A 19,216-nucleotide genomic window follows, 5' to 3' on the forward strand; every position below is an offset into this window, starting at 1 on the left:
TGCGTTCCTCGTCGCTTAACAGAAGACAATGAGGAGCAACGGAGGACCTCTGTGAGAAACTGTTTATCGCGTTACGAGTTCATCGTGATAATTTTTGTGTTGGCAGAAGAGCCAACACCGCGTTACGAGTGGATGCCGAAATGCACGCGTTTTAGCTCAAGCAGGTGGGCGTGAGGCGGGAAGAACTATACTGACGTGAGGTCTGGAACATGACAAGGAATGAGAATTCAGAAAGTGGACGTAATTAGTTTGATACTTAACTTTAATCCATTAATGATGAACGCCGCTCTTGACGGTACATGATTCACAATATTATCTGTTCAGAATACATTCTTGAAGATAGTAATCATAGCAACTGAATATGGCGCCTTTCTAGGTCGTCGCAAATGACGTAGCTGAAGGCTATGGTAAACTGTCGTCTCTGCAAATGAGAGTTTTATGTAGACAGTGAACCATCGCTAGCAAAGTCGGCTGTACAACTGGGGCGAGTGCTAGGGAGTCTCTCTAGACTAGACCTGCCGTGTGGCGGCACTCGGTCTGCAATCACTGATAGTGGCGACACGCGGGTCGGACGTATACTAACGGACCACGATTGATTTAAAGGCTACCACCTAGCAAGTATGGTGTCTGACGGTGACACCACAATAATTGTTTGTCGAACATGGGTTCATCACTTCGAGTCGGAAACAAAACGGCAGCCCATGGTGTTGTGCCACACCACCTTACCTTCGGAGAAATAGTTCAAAGCTGTGCCCTCAGGCAGTAAAGGCACGGCGACGGTCTTCTGGTACTCTGAAGGAGTTAGTCTGACTGATGTCCTCCGTCGTGGTGTAACGGTCAAATCTCAAGTGTACTGTGCTACCATTAGGAAACGGAAGAAACGACTTCAGCGCGTCGTCGCCGCAAAAATGGGAACGAACTTCTCCTTCTCCGAGACAATGCAAGGCCTCACACAAGTCTGCACAGACGATAGCTCATCCACCCTACAGCCCAGATCTCGCATCTGCTGGCTCCCAATGAAGAATGCACACCGTGAAGCAGTAGGTGGATGATGGGGAGGTTACTGATCCAGCAAAACAGTCGCCCTGGCGTCGGCTATTACAGTGGTATCAAGCGGCTATACAAGCGCTCCCAGTAAGGTGGAGTAATGCTGTCGCACTGAACTGAGATTGTGTTGAAACTTAAGGGTTCATAGCGAGAAGTGTGGGGAATAATATGGTGTTTTGGAATACTGAACAAAAACAACCAGGTTTCAAAAAAAAGAGAAGTGTTGCATTAGTTATTGAACGCCCCTCGTACTTGATGACAATGATAGGCAATGACTCCCAGCAACAATTGGGAGGAATTCATAAGTCTCTCTCCCAAATGCGACACTGAATTTTAAGGCTAAAGCTCTCGGATATTTCTCTGTCAGATGCTCACATCCGCACAGGCCGGTGGTACTCGAATCGTAAGTAGCCGATTCGAATACCGCCCTGATACAGTTGCTCATCACTTTCTCATTTCAGATCAGCACATTTCTCGCTTTCAATACGTTTTTGTTTTTTCTTCCGTTTCCGTTCCAGAGTCTCTCAGGAAATATCCACCAGCACCTGTGCTGAACAGAGAGTGCAACCAAGACTACAAGATTCCAGACAGCGACGTCGTTCTGGAGAAGGGAACTCCAGTAGTGCTGTCTGTGCTGGGCCTCCACCACGATCCCACGCATTTCCCTGACCCCGACCGCTTCGACCCTGAGAGGACCACTTTTTACAGATTTTCGTATTGTCGGTCCTGTATTCTTGTGTTTTCTAATATCGCCTACTCCATGGTCATAGAAGGGATACGATACACTACATGGAGCCACAGTTGTGGACTGTCTCAGTAAAACTTTTGTTGCTATATACACCCACCGTTTTCTGAGCTACCCTTCCATCTTCATCCGTACTCGGCAAACCTCTGTGAGGTGCATGGTCCACGGTACACTGTACCAGGTTATAGACCTTTTTGCTCTTTCATCCACGTAGAGAACGAGGTAAGAATGACTGCTTAAACGTCTCTCAGCGTGATGTAAATTAGTCTAACCCTACATGAATCCTACAGGAACAGTTTGTAGGTAATTGCGTTTTATTCCGAGACTGATCACTTGAAGTTGTTTCTTGAAAGTTAATAAGTGAGCCTTCTTTGTACAGTTTGCGTGTGTCTTTAGGCGCTCGCTAGTTCAGTTCTTTCAGCGTCTGCAGCTCGACCTCTCATGGGTCAAACAAACCTGTTGCTATTCACGCTGACCTTCTTGGCATATCTTCGATATAACCTGCTACGCCTACTTGGTACAGGTCGCAAACGCTTTATTAATATTCTACGGGGTAACACAAATGATAAGTAAGAAATCTCCTTTGTAGACTGATTGCTTTCTGCCAATGAGCCACAGACTGCCATCGGCTTTACCTATGACTGAGCCTCTGTGATTATCCCATTTCATATGCCTACAAATTGTTACACCCATACATTTCTATGAAGTGACCAATTCCAGCTATGACTTACTGATATTGTGGACATAGGATACTATTTTTTTTTTTCGTTTTCTGATGTGCACAATTTTTACATTTCTAGCTACCAACCAGTCATTGTACCACTTGAAAATTTTGCGAAGATCTGACTCAATATCTGTGCAATTTTTGCAGAGATTGCTCCATTATGCTGAATACTACACATCATGTATTACGGCGAAGTTCCATTACGATTGACACACTGGTGGATTGATCTTTTCTGGTTGCCGCATTTAGGTTGGTGTGTTCAGTGTCTGAATCGGCAGTAAAAGCAAGATTATTATCAACTGTACTACGTTCATATGATAAAGTAAACAAGCAATGATTAAAGCACTTTTCGTTATATAATAAGGTTGGGTTCCTACCTAGTATGTATACAAACCGGAGAGAGACATCTCGCTTATACTATGTGACACCACCTCATGAGCTCTGATTCAGCCCGGCAGATCTACAACACCTACTTCTTTCAGCCTCCAATCAGTCACGAAATTTAAACCACAGTGGAAGTTGGCTGGATTTTTTCTCAAATGTGCTGCACAGTGCCTGTACTACGCTCGTCTACAGCATCACGCTGCACTTCTGAGATCTAAGCGCAGAGTGAGGGCGTAAAGGTAGCGAGAAAATAGTGTCTCCCGCCGAGCGTGATGGGCTGATAAAGGGTTTTGCCTCAGTTCGTGCCGCTCAAACAACGTCTCCTTCTTTATGACAATTCTCAGCCGCATACCGCACGTGCAACAAAGACGCTCCTGCAGCGCTTTCGATGGGAAGTGTTCGACCATCCACCATGCAGGTTGGACTGATTTTCATCTCTTCGCTCTCGTGAACCTCTAGCTATGAGGACAGCCATTTGGCACAGACAACGAGCTACAAGTCAGGGTGGGCAATTGCCTGAAATCGCAGGCAGCAGCCTGCTACGACGAGGATATTGAAAATTCAGTACCACACTACGACAAAGGGCGGAGCGGCGGCTATGTAGAAAAGTAGCCGGAAGTTGTAGCTAAATGCTGCAAATAAAACAGTTTTTATTTTCGCTGTGATTTCTACTTCGCTATCTATCTGAAGTTGGAAAAAACAAATAACCAACGTAATACGAGGGTAACTTCAAAGTAAGTGCACATCAATGACGTACTGGTGTCAGGAAAGACAGACGTCTGTGCCTAAAGATATATCTTCATCTACCACTTCCTCCTCGTAAACGTACATTCAGAGATATCTGAGGCTATACTGGAAGCCCCAGCTGAAACAGACGTGTCAAAATTCATATATTTGTGGGCCATAGATGAGAGCTCACATTTGGCAAACATGTACTTGCTCAGGAACCTGTAACTACCTTAACTAGAGGTTCACACAAAGATGTCCGTGATACCACACTCCTTCAGGACGGCGGAATTTAAGCAATTGAGCCTCATTAAGGTATTTAAGGCACGAAAAGCCTCTGCAGCTAGAAACAACACACATACATTTGAATTTCCTGATTGATTATCAGAATACTCAAGACTTAATTAGAGTAGATTAATTAGATTAAGTATTCATTCCATAGACCCATAAAAAAGGGAATCCTCCTGGGTGTTTCACATGTCAGATAAACACATTACAACAATGTAATTAGAAAAACTTGAGTTTCATTAATTTTTAATGATCCTCAGTCAATAAACAGTAAAATTATGTACATGAATTAAATTTAAACTTCTAATATTTACAGGTCTAATGCTTACATCTCCTTTCATTAAATCCCTCACTCAGACACTTGCTAGTTTCTTGGCTATTACAATCAAGTATTGTCAAAAATTAAAGTAAATTATTCATTGCTGTGATCCTCAGTTAAGAACAATCAGATTATGTACAAGATTTAAAATTAAACTTCCACTATTTACAGACTTAAGACTTACATCTGCTTTCCATACATCGATCATCAAAAATTAAAGTATAATAAATTTTCATTAATATGGTCTACTGCACTTGTTGAGAAACTCATGGATGGAATAGAAGGAGTTGGCCACCAAAAATTATTTTAAATTATGTTTAAATTGTGCCTTGTCTGCCACTAAACTCTTAAAGGTTGCTGGTAAGTTATAGAAAATATGCGTTGCTGAATACTGGACCCCTTTCTGGGCAAGAGTAAGTGATTTGTATATGTTTATTGTAATTATTCCCAGTATTGATACTGTGTACTAAGCAGTTACCGAGCGAGGTGGCGCAGTTGTTAGTGCACTGGACTCGCATTCGGGAGACGACGGTTCAGTCCCGCGTCCAGCTATCCTGATTTAGGTTTTCCGTAATTTCCCTAAATCGCTACAGGCAAATGTCGGGATGGTTCCTTTGAAAGGGCACGCCCGACTTCCTTCCCCATCCTTCCCTACTCCGATGAAACCGATGACCTCGCTGTTTGGTCTCTTCCTGCAAACAACCCAGCCCAACCAAGCAGTTAGTTGGAAAGAGAGACGTATTATTTAAAATAAACTTCATTAAGGAATAAATATACTGAGAAACTGTGGTTAATATGCCCAATTCTTTGAATAGGTTTCGACATGATGTTCTTGGATTTACAATACTCATTACTCTTATTATACGCTCCTGTACTCTAAAAATTTTATCTCTGTTTGTGGAGTTACCCCAAAATATGAAACCATATGACATAAAGGAGTGAAAATAAGCAAAATATGCCAGTTTTTTTATATTTATATCTCTTATGTCTGACATCATTCGCATTCCAAACACAGACTTCTTTAGGCGCTTTAGCAGTTCGTTAGTATGTTGCTCCCAACTGAATTTATTATTAAGTTGTAATCCCAAGAATTTTACACTCTCAACTTTTCCTATTTCCATGTCGTCATATTTTATACACGCACCGCCGCGCGGGATTAGCCGAGCGGTCTTAGGCGCTGCAGTCATGGGCTGTGCGGCTGGTCCCGGCGTAGGTTCGAGTCCTCCCTCGGGCATGGGTGTGTGTGTTTGTCATTAGGATAATTTAGGTTAAGCTTAGGGACTGATGACCTTAGCAGCAAGTCCCATAAGATTTCACACACATTTGAACATTTTATACACACACCAGAAGGAAATCTCTTAGAAGTTCTGAACTGCATATAGTGGGTCTTTTCAAAGTTTAATGACAGTGAATTGGCTATGAACCACTTATTAATGTCAGTAAAAATTTGATTAGATGCCCTTTCTAAATTTATATTTTATTTACTATTTATTGCAATGTTTGTTTCATCTTCAAATAAGACAAACTTGGCATCTGGTAATGAAACAGATGATAGGTCATTAATATACACAAGAAACAGTAGTGGACACAGTATGGAACCTTGGGGAACACCACATGTAATTTCTTTCCAGTCAGATGATGTCTCTTTGCTGAAGTGTTACGTAATGACACCCTTTGTTTTCTATTAGTAAGATGTGACTGAAACCACTTTGCAGCACTACCAGTGACGCCATAATATTTTAATTTACTTAAAAGAATGCTGTGATTCACACAGTCAAACGCCTTTGACAGGTCACAGAATATGCCAGTTGCCTTTAATTTGTTGTCCAATGAATTAAGGACATTTTCGCTGTAAGTTTAAATACCTTTCTCAATATCAGAACCCTTAAGAAACCCAAACTGTGACTCTGACAGTATGTTATTTTCACTAAGGTACTTAAGTAGACGCTTGAACATAACCTTTCCAAATATTTATGAAAAAGCTGGCAAAAGTGAGATCGGTCGGTAATTTGATGGCATTTCTTTCAGCATATTTAAACCAGTCCGCGAATGTTCCTGTGACAAGTGATTGATTACACAAATAACTTAAGATATGACTAAGCACACATGAACACTCTTTTATTAACTTTGTTGATATGTTATCAAAACCACTAGAATGTTTTGATTTCAAGGACTTTATGATGGATTCTATTTCTTTGGGTGAAGTAAGTGTCAATTCCATTTTACTGAGATTGCTTGTGCGCACTGGTCTCAGATATTCCATTGCATTATTTACTGAACCTGACAACCCCATGCTATCAGTAACAGAGACAAAATACTCGTTTAAAGGGTTTGCAACACAACATGCGTTTGTTACCAGGGTTTCATTTATTTTTAGAGCTATTTTTTCCTCCTCATTTATGGTCCTACCTGTCTCTGACTTAACTATGTCCCATATTGTTTGTATTTTATTGCTGGATGTATTTATCTTCTTCTCATAATGCAGGTGTTTAGACTTCTGGATAACCTTCTTCATTGTTTGGCAGTCATTTTTTTAATGAGCTATAATGCTAGTATCAAAGGTGCCCTACGTATCAGATAGAGTTTCCTTTCTGTCTCACATTATCACATGATAATGACGACGATTGATACATATGGAGATACTTGGCGGTTTATTCTGCTCGTTTTCTTTTTTAGTAAGATGTTAATAATCTTCGTGAAGACGGCGTTCTCCGTCAAATGTTTGCCCTTACGGGAACCTGAATGGGGCCACGCTTGAGAACACACAAGACACGCGTCCCAGCCTTTGGGAGACTCAGTTTTAGGCAGTCCGACCGCTTTCAGCAGCCTCTCCAAAGACGTGAAGATGTATACAGTTAGGTCTGCTCTAGAAGGTAGATCCTGCTTCCTTTGAGTGTCGAGGTTTTAAACGGCAACGAAAGCTAATTATTTTGATCATCTGCAGCACCACGTGTCTTCCGTAGTTAGTACAGTCGACCTCCATGCTACAAATGGTTCAAAAGGCTCCAAGCATTGTGGGACTTAATATTTGAGGTCATCAGTCCCCTAGATTTAGAACTACTTAAACATAACTAACCTAAGGACATCACACACATACATGCCCGAAGCAGGATTCGAACTTGCGACCGTAGCAGCAGCGCGGTTCTGGACTGAAGCGCCTAAAACCGCTCGGCCAGAGCGGCCAGCACCTCCATGCCACATGGACCTATAGCCTAGCTGTCATGTTGCAGTTATTCACCGTACCTGAGTGCCTAAGGCCTCAGACTTTCAGGAAAGGCTGCCGGTTTTGTCGAGCAAAGCAATTTGTAACACTATCACAACAAAAAGGCGAATGAATGTGTACTGGATGCAGATTGATGGAATCACTCGCAGTATATATTTCCCGTTATTGATAAAACAAGAAACCGAATGACGGCAGGTATACTGACGTCCTCACCTCTTTGCACGTATAAATATATACCACTGTAATAAGATACGAGACAATTTCAACAAGCTTTCTAATACGAGACGTGGAGTACGGTCCTTAAAAGAATAACCACGACTCGAAACGTTGCTGAAGGGCAGTAAGAAAGGAGATAAGGACATTACTGTTTTCCTTTGCCCTGGTGTACGAAAGTCAGTTAGGGAGTGTTAAATTCCAAAAAACGTTGTTCACAATAGCTTGCAAATTTTTTGGTGAATCTTGCAAAACGAAATGTCGCCAAGATGACCACTTTCTAGAACGACTGAGAATCGATGCTAAATTGTTTTACCACATATCGCTACCCATTAACAGTAATTCCTATTAAATAACATTTGCCGCGTGTAACTTGAGTAGATCTAACGATCAAGTTTATTAAATTCAGTGAAGTGTATTTTTTTTTAATTCATGGGTAAAGTTGATAGAAACGTTAAAATGGTTACACCGTTTGGGGTAGAGTCAGACACAGACAGTGACGAGCAAAATATGGCGAGTCACGAAACTCAAAATAATGAATTATCGGTGGGTGAAAATGAGCCTACGACCGAACATGCTGAAGAACCCACCCAGAGCGAATCAGTACCTACTAATTTCGCTGAACAGTTCACATTTTTCAGAGAATAGGTGCAAGGTTTACATCGCTCTGTTCGTGAACAAAATCCACACATTAAAGAAGTTCACAAAAATGTAACAGACAGTTTAGATGCAAAACTACAAAATGTAACTGACAATTTACTGGCATAACTACAAAATGTGACTATCAATTTAGATGCAAAACTGCAAACTGCAGCCACTGAAATCAAAACTAATATGACTGTTAGTTTAAACGCAAAACTTCAAAATGTGACTGACAGTTTAAATAGAAACCTTCAAATAGCAACCACTGCCACTGAAATTCAAAATAATGTAACCACATTAGTAAACGAAAATTTGAACGCCATAGCCCATCGGATACAAGAAAATAATGCCACACAAATTCGTGACGACCTTGATAGAAAATTCAGTAAAATTGAAACTAACTTCAAAAATACTACTGATGACTTTGACGAAACGCGAAAAACATACAAGCACTAGCCCGAAGCTGTCAATGATGTAACCGAGCAGGCCGCGCAAGTTAATGCAGCGCAAAGTACATTAGAAAATTCTGTGCAGCAAATAGCTGCACAGGTATAGGCACCCGCTATCGAAGAGGAGAAATCTGTAGAAGCAAAGTTTGTAGATAAATGCAATCAGTTTACTCTTGACTCTGTAAACCGGTTGAACATGACAGACGACCAATTTCAAGAATGTTTACGGAACGAACTGCCTGTAACCATAAAGAATGCTACAAACGAAGCTTTGTGTGCAGCAAACATGTTAGGTGAAAACATCGAACAGGTTTCTGAATGGAAACACACTTACACAAGAGGTAGACTCGTTAAAAAAGGAGTTTGCAGCAATAAAAAACGCAGCAGGTGAGTCTGATTTACGTGTCAGCAAGTTGCCAGAGACGTAGACTGTGATATCTCGAGCAGCGACATCAATCAGCTGTTCGGAAACGATGCCCATTCCGCAACTCGTTCACATAGCATGTGAACAGCGGGGTGGCCAGTTCTCTTTCTGACATACTTGTGGAAGAGAGTTTACTAAAATACAGACAATTTCAAAGTTTTACACCAGATCGCATAATGCCACACCCTGTCATTGAATGATAAACTGAAAATACGGTTTGTCACTACACATATTCAAGGTGATGGAGCCTTATGGGCAAGTGAAGTAATAGATTATTGTAATACTTTGAGGAATTCGAGAATACTTTTCTAAATAAGTATTGGTCATGTAACAGAAATCTACAATTTTTTTTAGGTACCAAAGTTGCGATGATACATATACATACATTTGTACATACGTAAATCAATTCTGTACTAAGGGAGCCATTTTAATGGTGGTTTTAAATTATTATTTATTTAATTTTTATTATTAAATTTTATATTATTCTGTCTTTTAATATGTCTGAACTCAAATGCAAGTCTGAATCAAATTACAATTATCTTAGCCAAATGAGTCGTCAACTAAAGCAAGAAAATTACGTACTTGGAAAAATCTTGTAAAAATATTCTTTTATATTTAATTATCACCATATTTTTTAGCTAGGCTCCACACTGGGAATAATTTATGGACGTGATTAACGCCTAATGGCTATCGGACTTCGTTTTGTGAAACTTGAAATTTTGGATGCAGGTTCTATTCTGAAAGCAAACCAAACATATTACACTGATTGGTGCCGTTAATACGCGATCATTCACTAACAGACATTCCCATACAAAGTAATTCATGAAAAAATCTGAGGAAAAAAGTATGATTAGTCGTAATAACAAACACAATGAACTTAAATAGTCATTTTTATGCAAAATGAGCACAAATAACAAAATCTCTACGTAACATAGACCAAGCAATACATCTTATAACCGTAACAGACAATGGCTGGCCAGGAAGAGGGAGAACAAAAGAGCTGCGAGTCCTTGTTCGCTTAAATTGCATAGATAATTCAATTACAGAGATATTAGTTTCATTATAATTGTAATGACTATTGTCAGCGATAAAATCATCTCAGAGCTACTGCCCGAAAGCACACAGTCACGAAATCCGTTAACACTTGGCGAAACTACAGAACTATGAGTTTCTTGAATCAGTAGGCCTGGAACCTCGGAATGACTTCGCTCAATATATCTTACCCAGTGGAATATGATGAGCGAATCATACGCGAAGAATACTTCTCGTATAAACCTTATGCTTCAACGACATTCAACAAAAGCGATGAAATTAGGATTGTCATCCAGTACCAGGACGCTTTAACTCTTCCATACAAGAGTTTCATATATTTGGATGGATGATTTAAGAAAAAGGATGGTAATCATGCAGTGAGACCAAATGTTACACGCAATGCATTGACTTTCCTGTTCCAAGAATATGAACTTAAAATATACGATGTAATATTGCTTTTAAATTCACAGTATCTTGTTATTGTCTGAAATTTCTTAATTGAGTTCTTATTTCTAAAAATAAAAGTACTGGTTGAAATTTTTTTTTACTTTGCATTGCAATACTGGTTACAGCTACTGAAGAGGTATAGTTTCCCTTATACTAATATTATTACTAGTGAAATTCCACCCTAAATGGAGGATTTTAATTTATTGTTTGAACTGAGTGGCTCTACACATTTTCCTCCTCAAGCAGTTGAAATAATTTAATAATAGAATGAAAAGGATGACGCTAAAGAAATGTTCAACGGAAACAGCTGCACCAAAATGAACTGAGTGGAACTCACACTTAGAACTAGTATGACTTGGACAGCTAGCTTAAAAACTAATCTATTTAAACATGGACTCTCACATTCAAACAAGAAATTCGGCAAACTATTTTTTTTCCTTCATTTAAGATTTTTTAACTTTCTTGATGATTTTAGTCCATTTTGTAATCTTTATATATTATTATTTTGTAATCTTTATATATTTTAACTTTTTTATAATTTAAAAAATTTTCTTCCAGGGCATGTTGCTGTATTTTCATGCACAGATATTAAGCTACATGTTGAGCAAAATAAAAAATAAACAGAATAAATTTATACACGGGCATACATATTAACGCTGACATCTACACTCAAACGCAGTCACAAGCGTACACACACACACACACACACACACACACACACACACGCACGCACACACCACTCTCTCTCATTCACACCGTCGGAATCCCCCACCCCTTCTCGCGCTTCAAGTAAGTAGTGTGAGTACTGGAGGGTTTCGAACCCGTCATCATTAATGGCTCTTTTAGCGTCATGAGGTGCCAATCCGACTTCAGATTGGAGCATAATGTACATCCCTTGGCCTCTCGTTGAATACCAGTTTGCTGTACCAAATGTGGACGTTACGGCGGAGCACCGAGAACACCACCGTACGGGCAGTGCAAGTAGACTTAGACCACGAGGACACATGATGCTGCACGTCGCACACCTTTAGTCCGCTTCTGGGTGACTCCATCTATTGTATGATATGAATACATTTTGTATCTTACACCACAAACTCCACAATCGTCAATCATCTGCCTCATCTTTCATTGAGCCGATAACTTTGTTCCGAGGAAAAATACCGTAAGAATTATCAACTGCATTCCCGATGTGCTTAATTCATTACCGTGACACCTAATTACTTCGTATGGATCACAGTTCTTCACCCAATAGATGAAGCTATCCATATAAAGTAATCTTGGTTCCTCAAAATGAGTTTCAGAAAACTCATAGTGGAAGCGGAACATGTGGAGTTGGAGATATCCAATACACCCATACTCAAATAGATTGGTTTCGTAAAATCTACTGATATCTTCGACATCTCCACAGTGACAAAGTTCTCATTGAAAATAGTGACCTACTTAAAATTTGGTCTGGCTATGCAATTTCTTACGCTCCAATGCCCGTCCCATTGGGTCCTAATGAAAATATCGCGTTCATTTCTTACATTCTATACGGTTTTACGGAAAATCAAATTATTCGTCAAGGTTCGCAGGAGAGCTTCTGTAAAGTTTGGAAAGTAGGAGACGATATACTGGCAGAAGTAAAGCTGTGACGACGGGGCGTGAGTCGTGCTTGGGTAGCTCAGTTGGTAGAGCACTTGCCCGCGAAAGGCAAAGGTCCCGAGTTCGAGTCTCGGTCCAGCACGCAGTTTTAATCTGCCAGGAAGTTTTATAAAAATCATTTTCGAAATCGCTAGTCCCCCCCCACTTCTCCATATTTATTTCAATATACTCCTTCAACCAGGGGGACTGACTTAAGTAGATAGCCCGGGTGATTGTACCTAGCTCCATACCTAAGCTGAGACACTGCTGGAGATTACGATAATGAATTACGCACCACTGCTTGTGTCCAAGAGTGATCATCAGTTTAGGGATACTGGTTCCTCGCAGTACCTGTTGTCTTGACATAACGGGAAGTCGCTTGTCATTTCATGCAAACTAACGGGGTATATGAGGCCTGCCCCCATAACATACAGAATATGTTGATTTAGAATCACTCGACCCAACTATATAATTTGATCTGTATATATGTTTCAGGTATGAGGATGGGCCTGTTGCAAACCAACATCCTGTCAAAGTACAGTGTGCGACCCACAGAGAAGACAGTAACTAACCTGGATTACCATCCTAGGTCCATAATCCTCTTGTCTAAAAGTGGAATCCATCTTCAGTTTGTAAAGCGTTTCTAGGAGGACAACAATGAAGAACAATCTTCAGGAACAGAGTGATTAGTATTGATGCCTGAAGTTGTAATTAAGAGGTTTTGTGTTGTCTATGTAATTAAGCATTGTGAGACGTAGATAATCCTTTCACAACGGCTTTATACATTGTACATGTGCACTTATTTTAAATAAATAAACTACTTTCTGTGATGCAGGCATTGCCACTTATTTCACTTAAACAATCTAGCAATGATTACTACTTTCTCAAAAAGCAAACTCACAGTGGCCATCTAATGGCTAATTAATACAACTGGCTCCCGGTTGAGTGCCTATTCCATAGATGTCAGTAGCGATGTTGAGATGCTTCTATGGTATAGAAATGATACCTCAAAAGAACAGAGATGTATGCTTTCGTAAAAAAACCATTTTGAGGAAATTTAGTAAAAAGATATTTAGACAAATGAAAGAATCTGAATAACGGAACTGTTGTCTAAAACGTCTAATATCTGAAGTTAGTATTTTCATACTTCCAGGAAGCAATAACATTTCTGATGTGCTCCGTATCCTCCATGCTAAACGTTTCTTTTACTAATGTTACAGGCATACTGTAAATTTATACTTTATATAATTCGTTTTAAAAAATCTGTTACTACTTATACAACTAATTTTACTGCATAGTGGCAAATAGCACCATCACCAGCAATGCCCCACGGGATGAAATACAATAAATAAGCAATACTGACAAATTGACACAGTATGCCTCGAAATGGACGAAGTCCACCACTTTCCATTATGGCAGTAGAAACGGCATAAAAATTACACTGTGTACCATACGTGGCACAGATTCTATCTTGCTGTGAATTGTCTTTGTGTACGTCAAGCTAGTGCCTCTTGCATTAATCTACGCAAGCTGCATGAAGGGTAGGATCTTACATTACCTTTAAAATAGATCACAGGATTGATTAAACACTCATTCATCAGCTTCTGTCTTGTTATGGCAAGAGATTAGATTTAACCGAAGACTGTTTTCTGGCTATTACGTAATGGGATTTCAATACTACTAATGATTATTTAAAACCTAGACTGAACAACAAATTAGTTTGTTGCAGAGATTTTATAGCATCTCCAACACTGCAACAGTATGTAAGGCAATGCAATAAAATTTAATTCTGATTTGCTCTAGATCTTTCTGAGCTTGTAGTTAACATTACTTTCACCGGATCAGAAATTGTGACATACGTCCTACATGAGAAAGAAAGTGCATGGGAACAGCTCCACTTGACAATAGTTCTAGTTCTAGGATAGCACCAAAATGAACAAAGAAGCACAGTTTTGTATTTTTATACAGCGCGTCCAGTTATTTATTGAGTGGTCAGTGCACTTAAGAGCAATCACTGGAAGTCAGGTATTAACTTACGTTATTTGAACACTCATAGGCGCCTTACAACAAATGATCCACGTCCATCATCGTAAAATAAAACAGTACAACACAGCCGTACTTCCTGAATCACTATATGAAGTAGGAAGAACGGAAATTAGCGTATTTGAAATTATATGAACTGTGAAAAAGGAATGAAAAATTGTTACAATTTTCGGACCAAAAAAGTGGGGAGGAAATGGCACAAATTGAAAATCATAGGAAATGTGGAGACACAAAGGTATCAGAAATATGGACACACAAAGGCAAAATCTGGGACTCGTTCGGGGAAGGAAGAATCAAATTTTATTAACACATTTATAGCTTGACAGCTAAGAGATACGGAAGAAAAATTTTCCAGGTTGTTCATTCACGCAGGGGAACAACAAAGTGAATAAACGAAACTTAATATAACATTTGACAAGCAGGCACGACAACACATGACGTAGAAGATGTTGCGGACTAGCATCTTTCCTATTAATGGACCCATTGATATTTTTAATGAACAACTAAATTATTGTCATGTTACATCCGCGGCTAAAATGATTACGTTTGTGAAAGACAGACGCCTTCTGTTGTAGTGATTCGTGTTACTCAAAGTAATACAAAGGAAAACGAAAATCGATTGTCTCGCTGTATTTAAATTCTATAACCTGTTGACACGATGCACAGGTCGCCGAAGTGACGTGAAATAAAAAGTCTTTCACTCGCCTGCCCAGTATGTGGTGTCTCCCGGCCAATAGAGCCATACGATCATTTCGTTTCATTGATTCGAACTTCAAGTGATGTGCTTTGTCATTTCTTGTAGTATCGCTTAGTTACTCAGTCGTGATAGGAAATGTGGACAGGAAGATACTGAAATGTGATAGTGAAATGCCACACTAAGATTAAAATATTCTGTTCTTAGTACGACCGTTAACTGTAGCTTTCGTTAAAACGGTTTCCAGTTAGCCAAGATTTCCTGATATGCTGAATGTAGTTGCCGTTAAAGTCGTTATCTAATAGCTAAAAGTTAGCAGCCTCGCTATGGAACGACAGAAACAGACCGTAACGTCTTTTGACTGCCACCGTTAAGTAACTGAGGTCTAGGCTGACCAATACTGCTCAAGCAGAGTCCATTTTTGAAGAAACTGAAGAATAAAAGACGGCAATCAGCCAAACCTTTGTGTCGCACAACGCAGCCAATGGGATAAGTGTTGTCAACGTGACGTGACGGTTTTCACTCAGCTTAACATCTCCGATTCACGCTTATCATTTGCTTCGTAACGCTGACTTTGTGCTGTCGCTTAGTGAGTGGCAAATTTCCAGCTATAAAACCGAGTGGTGTGACCGAAGCAGTGGTTAAACACGCTATACGCGTTCCCGGGAGTACGGCCGATCGAATCCCCATCCGGTCGTCAGATGTACATTTTCTTAAAACGCGTAAGGCCGATGATGGGATGGTTCGCTTCAAAAGGCAAGGCTGAATTATTCCCCATCCTTCCCCAGCGAGAGCCTTGAGATTCATCTCCAATAACCTTCAAGTTTGTTGACATTGTCAACCAGGGAATATGCGTCTGTTGTAAATTTTTTTGAAGTAAAGATCGTATAAGAAATCTTCTTTATCTCGATGGATTACAGGTTTCGTCTGATAATATAGCCATTCGTCTAGTTTGACATACAATGCTGATTTCTTCTCATGTTAACAACATACAACAGGTTATACAGGTGCATGTAATACTGTAGCAGGGCTGAAGAGTATATACAAGAATTAATTACACAGTACATACCATAAAACTTTACTAACTAGTGTTGGTAACAATACGGCTTCAGACGTCTTTAATATCGTTCTATACACACATGAAAAATTAAAGACAGCTTTTCGTCGTCCGTGGCCAGTGTATTTGAACGATAGTCCAAAAACGGAAAATATACATTAATGTAGAGAAGAGGCAGTGAAAATAAAACAATATTTTCATCAGGAACTATCTGCTAAAATTACTAAATATAAATTTATCGTCTTACTAAAGGCGTTGTGCTGTTAAAATTTAATAACTAGAAATCTACATGTTGTAATAAAAATTTAACGATCAAGATGTTTTCTATACACACATGAAAAATTAAAGACAGCTTTTCGTCGTCCGTGGACAGTGTATTTGAACGATAGTCCTAAAACGGAAAATTTACATTAATGTAGTGAAGAGGCAGTGAAAATAAAACAATATTTTCATCAGGAACTATCTGTTAAAATTACTAAATATAAAGTAATCGTCTTATAAAGGCGTTATGCCGTTAAAATTTAATAACTAGAAATCAACATGTTGTAATAAAAATTTAACGATCAAGATGTAAACGTACTTAAAATTACGTAGCTGACAGCAATACAGCTCGCCTTATAGTTAGACCAATGGGACTTTAACGATAATATATACCACGAAAGAGATCAGCTGACGTTATGTAAACCAAACGATGTAATTTTATGTCATACTTTATAATACTGGTACTTTGCAATGGATTTCCGCCCCTAGACATTGCTTCATGTCCACACACGAACCAAATTACAAGGAATATAGCCATCGAGAAAATCGTCATCGTGCAATACTATGGAGCACAAATGAGATCAGACTAATAACACACAATTTCAGTTTTTCCGTCATTGTAACGGTAATAGGTAATAATAACAGATTATACAATAATTAAACCTATGCCAAATGTGTGACAACACAAATGAAGAAAAAATGCCGCTTTATGACCATTGTCCAATTACAGTTGCCACGAGTGATGAACAGCTGTTTTTAATTATATCATGTACGCATGTTGTCATTATAAGACGTGAAGCTCTAATGGCACCAACGCTAATAAAGAATGTTTTATCGTAAGTATTCTGTAATTAGTTGTAACTAGTTGGAGTATACACTCTTGAACCATGCTACACTATTATGTGCAGTTCAGTAACCTGTGGTGTGTTGCTTACATGCTATATAGGACAGATGAATAATGATAACAGGATATCAAGCTATCACTGAAGTACAGGTGAGCAGCCTCCTGCCGATAGTGGCTGCTGGAAGGAACATTAGGATGGGGTATAATATTAGAACTGTGACTCACTGTCCCAGCGTGTCCGTATATTCAGGACTCCTGTAGCAACATTATTTGGGAATGAGACACACTTATACCTTGCAAGTCGCATCCGAGCCAACAGAAACATGGGATATGCAGCATACGATATTTTTTACGGATGTGGTGCCCATTATCTGCCTGAATACAGCATCTCAAGGCGAAAAGTTGAACTGACTATTCACCTCCAGTCTAGTCCGGTGCCATGTACCGAGTGTACTGTGTACCTGAAGAGCCAGTCAGCCGAGAAACCGCCCTCTGAACCCTCCACTTCTGGTCGCCCAACACCACTCGTGACCTGGCCGTGGCAGAATGTGGTGCGAGTTGGACTACATGCAGTCCAACTACTTACATAAACCCCTCAATTTAAAAAAATCCGAAACGGGGATGTTATTATCCCAATACTCCTCTAATTTCTCACGTGGAATGTAGATTCCTCCCTTATATACGAGCTGTTTTCGCAGATGGACGAAACAACTACACAAGCATTTTCACAACAGTAATGTACCGTTATTTGTTGCGAAAATCCTGTACAACACTGCGGCATAGGCTACATTTCCAGTAAGTGTCCTTTCACCACGTAGAAAAATCTATTCTTATCTGCCATGTCGTGCGTTACAGGACCACAATATTAAACTCGTTTTCAGTTCATGGCGGAGTTCTCCTCGAATTTCTCACGTGAAATGTAGATTCCTCCCTTATATACGAGCTGTTTTTTAAGATGGAAGAAACAACTATACATGCTCTATCTCTGTCACATAATGGGTCCCCACGTTCGAACTCACTTAAACTAGACAAATGTCTCGTCACCTACGAAGTCTCCCGAGGTAACAGATAGTTGTAAATATCAGGTTTACTCTATTATCACAATATCAAGTCGATTATGCACTACTGGCCATTAAAATTGCTACACCAAGAAGAAATACAGATGATAAACGGGTATTCATTGGACAAATATATTATACTACAACTGACATGTGATTAGATTTTCACGCTATTTGGGTGCATAGATCCTGAGAAATCAGTATCCAGAACAACCACCTCTGGGCGTATTAACGGCCTTGATATGCCTGGCCATTGTGTCAAATAGAGCTTGGATGGCGTGTACAGGTAAAGCTGCGCATGTAGCTTCAACACGATACCACAGTTCATCAAGAGTAGTGACTGGCGTATTGTGACGAGCCAGTTGCTCGGCCACCATTGACCAGACGTTTTCAATTGGTGAGAGATCTGGAGAATGTGCTGGCCAGGGCAGCATTCGAACATTTTCTGTATCCAGAAAGGCCCGTACAGGACCTGCAACATGCGGTCGTGCATTATCCTGCTGAAATGTAGGGTTTCGCAGGGATCGAATGAAGTGTAGAGCCACGGGTCGTAACATCTGAAATGTAACGTCCGCTGTTCAAAGTGCCGTCAATGCGAACAAGAGGTGACCGAGACATGTAACCTCATACCATCACGCCGGGCTATACGCCAATATGGCGATGACGAATACACGCTTCCTGTGGTGTCACCGCCAGACACCGCACTTGCTAGGTGGTAGCTTTTAAATCGGCCGCGGTCCGCTAGTATACGTCGGACCCGCGTGTCGCCACTGTCAGTAATTGCAGACCGAGCGCCGGCACACGGCAGGTCTAGAGAGACGTACTAGCACTCGCCCCAGTTGTACAGCCGGCGTTGCTAACCATGGTTCACTGAGAATTACGCTCTCATTTGCCGAGACGATAGTTAGAATAGCCTTCAGCTACATTTGCTACGACCTAGCAAGGCGCCTTTACCAGTATAGATATTGAGATT

General features: G+C 40.1%; 1 protein-coding gene and 1 non-coding gene across 2 annotated transcripts in view; both read left to right on the top strand.

Annotated features, from left to right (window-relative positions):
* The window catches only part of LOC124798769 (cytochrome P450 6k1-like), a 50,547-nt gene extending 37,690 nt beyond the window's left edge, over window positions 1-12,857 (top strand). The window contains 2 exon segments of the mRNA XM_047262299.1: window positions 1,566-1,761; window positions 12,782-12,857. Of these exon segments, the coding sequence (XP_047118255.1) occupies window positions 1,566-1,761; window positions 12,782-12,857 (272 nt within the window).
* Window positions 12,316-12,392, top strand: Trnas-cga. Its single transcript has one exon. It is a non-coding gene; the product is annotated as a tRNA-Ser (tRNA).
* Window positions 12,858-19,216: the final 6,359 nt, after the last annotated feature.

Source organism: Schistocerca piceifrons, chromosome 5, assembly GCF_021461385.2.
Source record: "Schistocerca piceifrons isolate TAMUIC-IGC-003096 chromosome 5, iqSchPice1.1, whole genome shotgun sequence".
Taxonomy (NCBI): domain Eukaryota; kingdom Metazoa; phylum Arthropoda; class Insecta; order Orthoptera; family Acrididae; genus Schistocerca; species Schistocerca piceifrons.